The sequence below is a fragment of the Anolis sagrei genome, chromosome X (genome assembly GCF_037176765.1).
Source record: "Anolis sagrei isolate rAnoSag1 chromosome X, rAnoSag1.mat, whole genome shotgun sequence".
Lineage (NCBI taxonomy): Eukaryota > Metazoa > Chordata > Lepidosauria > Squamata > Dactyloidae > Anolis > Anolis sagrei.
In genome coordinates this window covers 13,913,018-13,925,657 of record NC_090034.1, presented here as the reverse complement: position 1 = coordinate 13,925,657, position 12,640 = coordinate 13,913,018, and the positions used below count along the sequence as shown (strand labels likewise).

At 41.2% G+C, this 12,640-nt stretch overlaps 1 protein-coding gene across 3 annotated transcripts in view; it reads right to left on the bottom strand.

The window, feature by feature from the left end:
- LOC132762072 (protein CLEC16A-like) overlaps positions 1–12,640 on the bottom strand; it is a 76,382-nt gene that overhangs the window by 32,537 nt on the left and 31,205 nt on the right. For all 3 annotated transcript variants that reach the window (XM_067473092.1, XM_067473094.1, XM_067473095.1), the window contains exons 13-18: positions 11,594–11,716; positions 9,831–9,940; positions 9,448–9,492; positions 8,986–9,036; positions 7,273–7,401; positions 2,004–2,124 (exon numbers count right to left, since the gene is read on the bottom strand). In XM_067473092.1, the coding sequence (XP_067329193.1) occupies positions 2,004–2,124; positions 7,273–7,401; positions 8,986–9,036; positions 9,448–9,492; positions 9,831–9,940; positions 11,594–11,716 (579 nt within the window). The remainder of the gene's footprint in view (positions 1–2,003; positions 2,125–7,272; positions 7,402–8,985; positions 9,037–9,447; positions 9,493–9,830; positions 9,941–11,593; positions 11,717–12,640) is intronic.

The window sequence follows — 12,640 nt, the reverse complement described above, 5'->3', positions numbered from 1 at the left end:
CACCTCTAGACTTAATGTCAAGGGGAAACCTTAACCTTTATTTCCACTGTATATGGTTTTATGCTTGCATTTTAACTATGTTTTAATATATGCTTTTATCGAAGCCCTGCCTTGAGCTGAAAGAAGAGTTGGATAATAAATAAATTAACAACAACAACAACACTAATATGGTTTTATAGTTGTATTTTAACTATGTTTTAATATGTGCTTTTATAGATTGCTCCAAAAGGAGAGCCAGGTAATAAATACAAATGTGCTGCTGTCATTGTTGTTTTTATGCCTCTTTGGGATGACCCTGAGAGCATTTGCAGCAGGTCTCCAGTCAGACAAACAGATTCACTGCCTCTGACAGTCATCGCACATTGCAGTACATTTCTATAAAATGGTTACAGTAAATATGGCTGACATTTCTCCTATTAATACAAACAGCGCTTGGCCAGATGGAAACATGGGCGCTGCGTTTCCTAGCAGACGCCAATTATTTATTACCAGAATATATGGCTATTTTGGGAGTCTTGAGTTCCAGTCAGTGCAACTGTGGGCAAGGGGGGCTTGTTTCTACCTCCTAAAAAACTGAAAATAACGTCAACAAAAACAGGAAATGAGCCCTGACCAAAGAATTGCTCGACTAATTATCTGAAAAGGAAGAACCAGGCCTTGATTTTCTGTTTTGAATTCTCACTAAGGCTATGGGTGGAATTCTATGGAAAGTAGAATTCACGTAAGTGCTTTTTTGATAACACTAGGTAATAAAGTTTGAAAAATGTAATGTGCCTGGTTTGAAAGTGTTATTTCCTGTTTAATTGTGCGGTCCTTACTTTGAAAGTACCGTATATACTCGAGTATAAGCCGACCCGAATATAAACCGAGGCACCTAATTTTATCTGCTAAAAATGGGAAAACGTATTGACTTGAGTATAAGCTGAGGGTGGGAAATGCAACAGCTACTGGTAATACAAAATAAATATAGATACCAATAAAATTGTATTAATTGAGGAAACAGTAGGTTAAATGTTTTTCAATGTTTACATAAAACTGTAATTTAAAATAAAACTGACCAACTTTGATTAAACCTTTATTCTAACCTTTTTCAGTGTAAATGTGCTTATGTATCCTTCCAATAATAATAAAGAAAGTAAAATAATAAATGTAATAACAATAATAAAGTAAAATAATGAATATAATAATAATAATAATAAATAGAGTAAAATAAATGTAATAAAATAGTAATAGAGTAAAATAATAAATGTAATAACAACAATAATAAAGTAAAATAATAAATGTAATAAAAATAATAGTAATAACAGAGTAAAATAATAAATAACTTTGACCTGAGTATAAGCCGAGGGCAGCTTTTTCAGCCTTAAAAAGGGGCTGAAAAACTAGGCTTATACTCAAGTATATACAGTAGTTGTTCTACTCCAGAAACTTAGTTTTGTGGCTGTCACAAACTAGATTGCAATTGGTTGTGTCTTAAGATACTCACTGAAAAACTATTGCAAAATGTGCTGCATGATGTCCCTCCTGCACAAACGAAGTTTTGGCAGTTTCATATACCTTCCCCATGTTTTTATGATAGAACCAATTAGGAAATGACATTTGTAATCCAGAACAAAAATTCTGTTACATAGTGTTATTACTAGGCGATTTGCTGGAGTCCTTTGGGATAAAAACAAGGGCAATACACTGCTATTATTCTGTACTCTCCCTAAAAACTACCAAATTTTGCTTCTATTACCAACATTTCCAGGACTTAAAACTATAGTCAAGTGACTGGAAATCCATCTTAGGCTCCAAAAATAAAAGGGCAGGCAAAGTGGCTAAGGAAATAATGCATTATTTTGGGAGTCTCAGCAAAGCTAGAGTTTTGGCATCTGGAAGCAAAGCTCCACGGCCTCGTTGTACACCCAGAAGTTACACTCGCTAGTGTTTTTAACCCTGCTTTGCAATGCTATGTATGGCCTTTTGGAGGGACAGGAAAGCCTTTGGGCTGCGGAACTCACTCAAGTCCAGAACGTCGTCTGTCTTAATCAAGTCCTCTTCCCTCGTCAAAGGCAGCTGCGTCTCTGGCTCGTCCTGAAGATGCAGGGAGAGGGAGCGCAGCATGAAGAAGACCCGGATGGCCTGGAAACACAAAGGAGAGAGCTCATAGTATATCAGAATCAGAGTTGGAAGGGATCCCTAAGGGACATCCAGTCCAACCACCTTCTGCCTTCAGGCAGGAAAAGTACAATCAAAGCCCCCACAACAGATGGCCTTTGGCACTATTACAATTTGAGAAGTCAGCCACAGCAGAGCACCTGGTGAACCAACTTGGACCTAGCATATAATTTGAGAACACAGAAATGCTGAACCACGCTAACATCCACCATGTCAGACTACACAGAGAAGCCATTGAAATCCACAAGAATGTGGACAACTTCAACAGAAAGGAGGAAACCATGAAAAAAACAAAAACAAAATCTGGCTGGTATTAAAAAAAAAACCCTCTAAAATCAGGACAGTAAATAAAGAACAGCACTCAAAAAAGCAGGGGAATTCCAGACAAGAATTAGTCAGGGCCAGCTAACACCTACTAACAAAGGATTCCCTCAGGCTGCAACCAGCCAGGATATGAAGCTGCAAGGCCATTCAATGCTAATCAAGGTGGCCAATGGCAACATTCACACTTGCCTCAAGCAGACAAGAGTTCTTTCTCCCACCCTGGACATTCTACAGATATATAAACACCACTTGCCTAGTTTCCAAAAGACCTCGCAACCTCTGAGGATGCCTGCCATAGATGTAGGTGAAAGGTCAGGAGAGAATGCTTCTGGAACATGGCCAGACAGCCCGAAAACACACAACAACCCAGTGATTCCGGCCATGAAAGCCTTTGAGAACACATCTTCCAGCCTCTGTTTCAAAGCCTCCAAGGAAGGCTCCTCCACACTCTTGAAGCCGAGAGTTCTACTATTAAACAGCTCAGGAAGTTCTTCCTAATGTTCAGATGGAATCTTTTCTGTCCTTTGAATCCATGGCTCCATTAAGTCCTAGTTTCTAGGGCAGCAGCAGAAAGGAAGTCTGTTCCTTCTTCCTTATGAAAGCTCCTTATGTGAGCAGGGATTTATATAGATAGATAATGTTTATTGATTAGTCCATTGACCATATCAACAATAAAACACAAAAACAAAAAAAATACATAGACAAATAGACACCCGTTTATATAGATTTTTAATGATTTAAACTCTCATTGAGTTAGTACTTCTGTGTAAATTTATATATATAACTTTATGTAGTAAAATTTGAAAAACGGTCTGTTTCTGGTTTGAAAGTACTATATGTACTCGAGTATAAGCCAAGGCACTTAATTTTATCACAAAAAAACTGGGAAAACTTGGGTGGGAAATGCAGCAGCTAAATTTCAAAATAAAAATAGATACCAATAATAATACATCAATTGAGACATCAGCAGGTTAAATGTTTTTGAATATTTATATGAAACTGTAATTTAAGATAATATCAATTCTGATTAACTTATTACTCTAACCTTCTTCAAGATAACTGTGCTTATGTATCCTTTCAATAATCTCCATAGTTTATTTTAACTATACATTTTGGGGGAAATGCTTTGTGTATATGAATAAAGAAAAGTGGGAAAGACTGGGGTCGAGAGAGGAGGAGAGGAAGGCACTGTGTGGGCTACGTGAGAGAAGAGGAGAGGAAGGAGAGCTGGGTTGCTGTGCGGAGAGTTGAGGGTCCTGGCAGGAAGGCATGGGGCTGAAATAAGCTCTTCTTTCAGGCCCTATGACCTCCTGCCAGGACCCTCACCCGAGTATAAGCCGAGGGGCGCTTTCTCAGCCTAAAAAAAGGGCTGAAAATTAAGTTTATACTTGAGTATATACAGTATTACTACATGTTTAATTGTGCAGTATTTACTGTGAAAGTAGCTGTTCCACTCCAGAAACTTTATTTTGTGGCTGCCACAAACGATGTGGAATTGGTTGAGACTCGATGAGAGATTAATTGAGTCTCAACCAAACTGTGCTTCAGGATGTCCCTCTCACAAAGACAAAGTTTTTGTAGTTTAATGAAATTTTCCATGTTTTTATGATAGAACCAATTAGGAAATGATGTTTATACCCCAGGGAAAAAAAAGTGTTACATAGTGATCTGCTTTGAACTAGATTTGGGATCAACCGGCAGTTTTCTGCTTCCCGGGGTTTCTTTCAGGGAAGACGCCTTCCCTGGTGGCCTCCCATACGAGGGCCAATCAAACCAGGCCTTCTTTAGCTTCTGAGACCAACAGAGCAGGGATTTGGGGTCTGTACACACAGCCACAAAGCCTCTGAATAAAAACCATTCTTGGCTGCGTTCCTTTCGTGGAAGGGATGACATATTGCCATTTATCACGAAGGGTTATCCTTTGGTTTCTCGATCAGCAGAACATTCTTGGAAGCCCTGTTTATCATGACTGTTTCTCATAGTACAGTGGTTCCCCTCTTATCTCGAGGGTTTGCTCCGACTCAAATTTCTAGGAAAGGAAATGGGAGTGTTTCTGGTTTCCTAGAAGGGAAGCGATAGCTTTGAGAGGTCGATCCAATGATTGCGAAAGATGCAGAGAAGCTCTCCGAATGGCAGAAGCTTCAGGACTTGTGACTTTGAAGGGGCATGCTCATTCTTCCTTCTGCATCTAAAAGTGACGGCTGCATTCCAGGGAAGCTTCTCTGCAATTCTTTCAAGAAGCAGCTTTGGGTCAGACTTATCGCTTTTGCTTATCTTTTGAGAGCCACAAACCACATCCCGAGGAGTGTTTTGCAGCACATTGGCTTTTCTTTTTAACCAGCTATTTTTTGTGCCAGTTTCTAAAGAAAAGATGGGTTTAGCCACAGCGACTGGCCATATCTGAGCTACAAATATCTGACTTACAAATGACTCCTAGTTAAGAACAGGGCTGAGACAACAGGAAGTGAAAGGAATCTTCCCCTTGGAAGGAAGGGAAATCCACTCCTGGAAGAGTTGTTATCACGGGGGAAAGGGGTCTCCACTGACGATTTATCACCAATCCTTGTTTCTAAACAAGCCAAATTTCCAAAATCCAATTATCACAGGAACAAAAAGTGAGTTGGAAAGTTCTGAACAGAGGCACAGACAGCAAAGCAAACCTCTCAGGGTGCTAACCCTTCATTATGCCATCCAAAACATACATACACACACATGCTACAGAACCAATCTTGTTTGTAACTTGGGGACTTCCTGTAATATAATAATAATAATATTATAATGTCATGACTGTTAAGATGATTAAGAGTTACCCAGACTCCTGCACCTACTTCTTGGTTTCTTTAGGTCTGTAGGTCCCAACCTGTGGTCTGTGGATCACCAGTGGTCCACAATAACAAAAATATGTTCCACAAACTCACCATTATCACACTGTTGCCTTGAAACCATGTGGCAACGAGAGTGACTGGCCTTGTGAAACCCTCTTAGTGCCGAGGCAATGGGATGTCAGGAGGGGAGAGGCTGACTACCCATGAAAGACCACCTCAGCTCTAGATTGTTAAATATGGTTTTCTGTGGGCAAGCAGATGGCGACTACTGGATGGCATATGTTCTGTATCAGAAACTAGAGCTGATGTAGTCTATCCAATGCAATTTTTTGAATCAGCACCCCAAATAACCAAACTGAATCTAAAGTTGATCAAAAACCGATTCGTAACCCTTTGGGTACTAATGTTGGAGAGTGGTCACTAGTCAAAGTGGTCTCTGGTCAAGTGGTCCCTGGTCAAAACAAGATTGGGAACCACTGCTTTAAGTTAAGCAATGCTCATTTGGAAAAGGAAATGGCAGTTAGAGAGGCATTTCGAAGTCTAACTGAAGTAAAGAAAGGACCCAGCTTTGCATCTGATAACACTTTCACAATACATTCAGCAAATTGTGAAACCTTTCAAAAGTTATACTACAAAAAATCTGTTGTGTCAGGCTTTCAAAAGCATGGGGCTAAATCCAGTTGTCAGGGCCAGGAAGAATAAACAAACTCCACAGGGGTGTTCACCCTTCCGTATGCTATCCAAAGCTAATACAGCAGAGTCTTGCTTAACCAACATAAACAGGCCAGCAGAATGTTGGATAAGCAAAACTGTTGGATAATAAGGAGGGATTAAGGAAGAGTCTATTAAACGTCAAATTACGTTATGATTTTACAACAAATCGACAGAAAAAGCAGTTCAATATATGGTAACGTTATGTAGTAATTACTGTATTTATGAATTTAGCACCAAAACATTGCAATGTATTGAAACATCTGTGGATCCGGGCGGGCGGCAGAATGCGCTGGATAATACAGAATGTTGGATGAGTGAAGGCTGGATAAGCGAGAATCTACTGTATATATTTTTGGCTAGAGTTACACTGAAAAAATGTTCTTTTTCTAACACATACAAATTTAGCTTAAGAACAAACCTCGATAACCCCTCTTGTTCATAACTGCAGGACTGCCTGTGTATATCTATCAATCTATCTATCCTTCTGTTGGCTGCTGGCCAATGGGAAGTATCAGCCAATAATGAAAGGACCAAGGTAGTGACATCTCTGGCCCACCCCTTGTTCAGATATCAGCCAGCATGGCAATGCCTTAAATCAAGAAATAGCTTCCTAAGATCTACAGAGATACTTGCAAGAACACCTCAGCAAGTGAGAGTCCAAAAGTGGCAGGCTAAAACCCGGAACCTCCACCCATGGCTGATACCAAATGAGAGACTCCCTCCTGGGCACACAGAAGACTGGCTGACTTGGAAGGTGCTGAACAGACTGTGCTCTGGCACCACAAGATGCAGAGCCAACCTTAAGAAGTGGGGCCACAAAGTGGAGTCCACGATATGTGAGTGTGGAGAAGAGCAAACCACAGACCACCGATTACAATGCAGCCTGAGCCCTGCAAAATGCACAATGGAGAACCTCCTTATGGCAATCCCAGAGGCACTCCAAGTGGTCAGCGACTGGTCAAAGGACATTTAATATAATTGCCAAGTTTTTAAACTTTGTGTTTTTTTTAAATACACTATAACTGTACCTTTGGTTTGCTCCTGACATGATAAATAAATAAATCTATTCTTGGCTGGAGTTGCACTTAAACTATGTACCTGTTCTGACTTGCAAACAAATTCAAATTAAGAGCAAACCTACAAAACCCCTCTTGTTCACAACTTGGGGGCTGCCTATACTTTCTTTGGTTTCAGAGTTCTGGAAAGGGAGTTGCGCCTCAGAGCCTAGAGTCAATACAATACTACCCACCCTCCGCGTTCGCTCGACGTCTCCACAGGGCAGCCGCTTCACAAAGTCGATACCGGTGAGGGGTGTCCCGGTGGGTGGCAGCAGGATGGAGGCGTCCATCATCAGGTACTCCACATTCATAGGTTTCAGCTGGGAAAAGCAAGCGGGCCTTCAGTCAGTCTCTTCAAAGGGCAGAACAGAGCCCTGTCCTTAGACATCTTCCCATCACCCCAGAAGGAGAAGCCCCATGTTTCTTTCAACCTTCCCATGAAGTGCTTGACACAGAGCAATTGAGGACAGAGGAAAGCCTGGGACACAGGCCTGCTGCCTTATTTTCACCTGTTTCTTCTATGGAACTCAATGAGTTTTACTACTTCCTGTCTGCATGATGTGCTCACTTCCCCCTTCTTTTCTAAAGTGCTTTATTATCCTCCTTTGGTGGAGAAGGGAGCATCATGAGGCCTCTCTCTTAATCACAGACAGGAGAATCAGCATGAGGGACTCTTCCACCAAAGTTAGGTCATTTTCTTTTCTCTATCTACTCTCTTATCTGTATTACAACAATAAAGTAAGTTTTGGCCCCTTTTAAAGCCTTACTGTGTGTATTAAATCTTCTGTTTCCAACCATAAGCTCATATATAGCATTGGCTAAGCTGCACTATTCTGCTATAGAGGCCAAATATTTTGACAGTCTGGTCTCCTCAAACCACTAAATTGGTTTCTTGACAGGTCAATCCAGTCAGTGTTTAACTATGAACGTGAAATTCATGTCCATGTTTTAATGTATATATTTATCTTACTATGTATGTCCATATGGCATTGAATTGCTGCCTATATATGTAAACCGTCTTCAATTCCCCTATAGGGTGAGAAGGGTGGGGTATTAATATGGTAACAAAATTATTTGTGTGTGTGTGTGTGTGTGTATATATATATATATATATATATTCATACACACACACACATACACATGACAGAGTTGGGACAGATGTCCTGGTGTTTACTGCATTTTAATAATTGTTCTGGGTAGTTTAATTATTTTATGGATGTCTGCTCATGTTTCTATTTCTTTTATATCTATGCAATCATTTATTTATTTTATGTGCGGCACTTTGGAGTGCTTTGTTAGCCGCCCCGAGTTCCTTTGGGGAGATGGTGGCGGGGTACAAATCAAATATATTATTATATAATAATAATAATAATAATAATAATAATACTAACATGACAGATTAGTGACAGGACATCCTTGTGTTTACTGCATTTTAATCTTTGTCCTGTGTATTTTAATCTAGGTATTTCATATTTTTTTTATTATTTGCTTTATTTTTATACCGCATTTTTCAGCCTAATTCGGCGACTCAATGCGGTTCATAGAAATTCAATATACCGTCTATACTCTATAAGCTGACCCGAATATAAGCCGAGGCACGTAATTTTACCACAAAAAACTGCAAAAACATATTGACTCGAGTATAAGCCGAAGGTGAGAAATTTAGCTTGTACTCGAGTATATACAGTATGCGTTTTCCACAAAGCATTATGAATAAGAGTTTTTGACTATTTTGTGTTCCACCTTGAGCAGCGAGAAGTGGGTAAGAAATAACAGTAATAATGCTAATAATAATGTGTATAATTTCCAAAGCAGTTAGTACTACTATTTATTATTTTTGCATTCCAAGATGAGTGGCTACTCCCTTTTCTGTTTGCCCACCGAGCCGTTGACTAATGACTTACTGTCATGCTTCTGTATTCATCTTCAAACATATCCAGAAAAATCTCTTCTCCCTTTAAAGAAAAGGAGACCTTTGTGAGATTTTCCCCTCCCCCTGCCATCAGGATTCTTAAACCAGCCAAGCTTTTAATCTCCCATTAAAAAGAGGGTCTGAAACCCATCTTACATTGCACTCTTCTCCATTCTGCAAGTGAAACCTTTGGCCAAAACAAGGGATGACCCCAACAGAGACCATTTATTTGAGTTTTATTGGACGATGGGAAATTATCTTTTACAGGCAAACAGGCCATGATATTTATATCTGAACTTTATGGGGAAATGTATACTTGGGAAGGAGACTGTTTAGCTTCTCGGCAGAAAGAAATGGCCCTGAACCTGAAAGCAACAAGTAGGAATGCAGCTTTTCAAGTTGCATGACAAGTTCTGCTTCATAAAGCGAGGGAAAGGAGGAATGGAATAAATACCTTGTAAAAACGCCGCACCAAGTGGACACTTTCTTCCCTCGCACCCTAAATGGAGAAAAAAGAAAATTCAGTTATTATTTCAAGCTTGTTATCTGCAGATGAAGGTTATATAAAATGTATGACTATTTCCAATGATCATCTCAAAGACTAAGCCTTTTTATTATGAAGTTCAATTGGGCTGCCCTCCATTCCAGACTAAGGCAAACCTATCGTGGGATTTCCTTGCAAGGTTCGTTCAGAGGGGTTTGACACCCAGGGCCTTTCTCTGAGGCTGAGAGAGTGTGACTCAAAGGCCAGTGGGTTCCCACAGAACAGAGATTTGAACCTGAAGTCTGAAAATCAGAGGGATCCCAATCTTCCACAGAGCTAAAAGGAAGACTCACTTCCAGACAGGCGAGGTGAATGTCCTTGATGATGCTCCGGGCTTTGGTCATCACCAGCTGCTTGAGCAGGATGCAGCCCAGTTCCAAGGTGGCCAAACGGATCTTGCCATCTGTAAGAAAGGCAAAAGGAAGGATATGGCAGCTAAAAGGGCCAATGCGATCCTAGGCTGCATCCACAGGAGTCTAGTCTCCAGATTGAGGAAAGTCCTAATCTCATTCTGTTCTGTTTTGGTCAGACCTTCTCACCTGGAATAACAACTCTGCGTCCATTTCTGGCCAAAAGACATTCAAAAAGGAGACGGACAGGTGGGAAGGTGTCCAAAGAAGGGTGACCCACAAGCATAATATAGATAGATATATATGATTCACACACAAAGATATAGTATCATAGATTTGAATGGGACCCCTAAAGAAGGACAATTATATGTTGCATGTTCCAGATTAGGAAAACTAAACAATCTCCACCTCAACACTGACAAAGACACAGCAAGAAATACTGTTTACTCACATGCATAAAGAAATGTCTGGACACTATGAAACCCTCTGAAAAGCAGTGGAGGAAGATGGGGACGTTTCGTTTGGAGCAGAGAAGGCTGACCGAAGGGGACATGGAGGCCATGTTTACATCTTTGAAAGGACGTCCGACTGAGAATGGGGGCAAGGCTTGTTTTCTGCTGCTCTGGAGACTTCCCATTTGAATCCAACGGAACAATGGATTCAAATGGGAAGAAAAGGGATTCCATTTCAACACAAGGGAAATCTTTCTGGTGGCTAAAGGTGTGCAACAATGGAATGGAGTCTCCTTCTTGGGAGGCTGTCTAGCAGAGGCTGGATGGCCATCTCGTTTTAATTGCGTCTTCCTGGCAAAAGGGGATGGGATTGGATGGCCCTTGGGATCTCTTCCAACTCTAGGATTCTAGAGTTCTATTATTATTAAGCAGAGGCTAGATAGTCATCTGTCGGGAGGGCTTTAATGGAATATTTATGGCAGAATGGGGTTGGACTGGATGGCCTTTAGAGTCTCTTCCAGCTCTAGGATTCTAGAGTTCTATTATTATTAAGCGGAGGCTGGATGGCCATTTGTCAGGAGGGCTTTGATGGTATCTTTATGGCAGAATGGGGTTGGATTGGATGACCTTTGAGTCTCTTCCAGTTCTAGGATTCTAGAGTTCTATTATTATTAAGCAGAGACTTTGGAAGACCATCTGCCAGGAGGGCTTTGATGGTATTGTTATGGCAGAATGGGGTTGGACTGGATGGCCCTTGGGTTTTCTTCCAGCTCTAGGATTCTATAGTTCTATTACTATTATTAAGCAGAGGCTCAATGGCTATCTGTCAGGAGGGCTTGGGTTGTGTCTTCCCACCTGGCAGAATGGGGCTGGTCTGGATGGCCCTTGGGTCCCTTCCCACCCCATGATGGTATGATCCTGGGAACTTTTGTGGACTCATTTGGGAGATTTCTGCAGCATTGGTCAAAATTATCCGAGCTCTCTTCCATTTCCCCAAAAGGATTCCTTACTTCAAGGGCCTGCCAGCCACTGCCCTGATTCTCCAATTCTGCTGACAACAACACTTTGCGATTATTGTTTTCTGACCACTCAGTCTCCAGCTTCCCTCTCTATGCTTTTATTGCCATGAATTGCTTTAAGGTCAGGAGGTAAGCAAAATATCTGCTGTCTCTCTCTCCATTTCAGAACAGAGCCTGGCCTTTCCACCTGTTTTCAGCCAGATCCAAGCGCTTCCCAGGCGACACTCCTCCTCACCTGGCTGCGCAGCAAAGTTCATGATCCGGATGATCCTTTCTGCCAGAACGGGGTTGTAGGTGTTCTTCTCTTCCGCCCCTTCGGCCGAAAGCTGGATCCGTTCCAAAGTGACGGGCTGGATTCCTGCAAAGGAAGGAAGGAGCGTTTATTGGATCTTGGGGCCCGTTTGGCCGGACATGAGCCGAGCCAAAGGCAGAGGAAAGGGCCCAGTTTGCTCTGCAGCCACCCACCCAGACATCTGCAAAAGGAGGCCAAGAAGAAAGAGAGATGCCCATTAATTCTCTTTAAAAGAGAACGGACAAGAGAGGAGGATGTAGACAGAAGAGGTTGAGTAGGAGAAGCAAAGCTGAAAGGTGTTCCTTGTCAAAAAGTTGGGAACAATTCCATAATCCAACATTCGCAAATCTCAGAATTTGTTTTTCTGACTGCCTTCTGCGTCTCTCAGCATGATGTAGTTACGTGGCCTTGTGATGTGTTACATACCAGCCTCCATCAATCGTTTTAGGGAAAGTTCAAGAGTTTTTATTTGATATTTTATCACTCCGTGAAATTTGTAGAACTCCAAGGGCACGTTTCAAAGGTGTTGGTTACTTTCTGATAGGGAATGCAAAGGCATTTGGGCCTTCCCGAATTATTGCACTGAATGATACAATTCAGGATCCTGTCCAATTCCTTCCACTTTGTAGTATCTTTTTTGATCGATGTACAGATATAATCTTTAACCATTTACAGGACTTTGTCCCTTACTTTAAACTACCATATATACTTAAAGATAAGCCAAGTTTTTAGCCTTTTTGGGGTGGAAAAAGCCTCCCTCAGCTTATAATAGGGTCAAGCCATGCAGTGGAGCCTGGATGCCATTGCTTGCAATATGATATATTTCTCTCTCCTCTTCATCTCCCTTAACAGTGTGTTTTCTTTCCAAATCCTCGCTCGCTCGTTCAAGAGGGAGAGAAGCCCTTGCAAGTCAGAAATATCCATTAATCTTATAAAAGCATTTTCCTCTGAAATATTTGTTAATATCTCCTACATTTTCCCCTGCAAGCC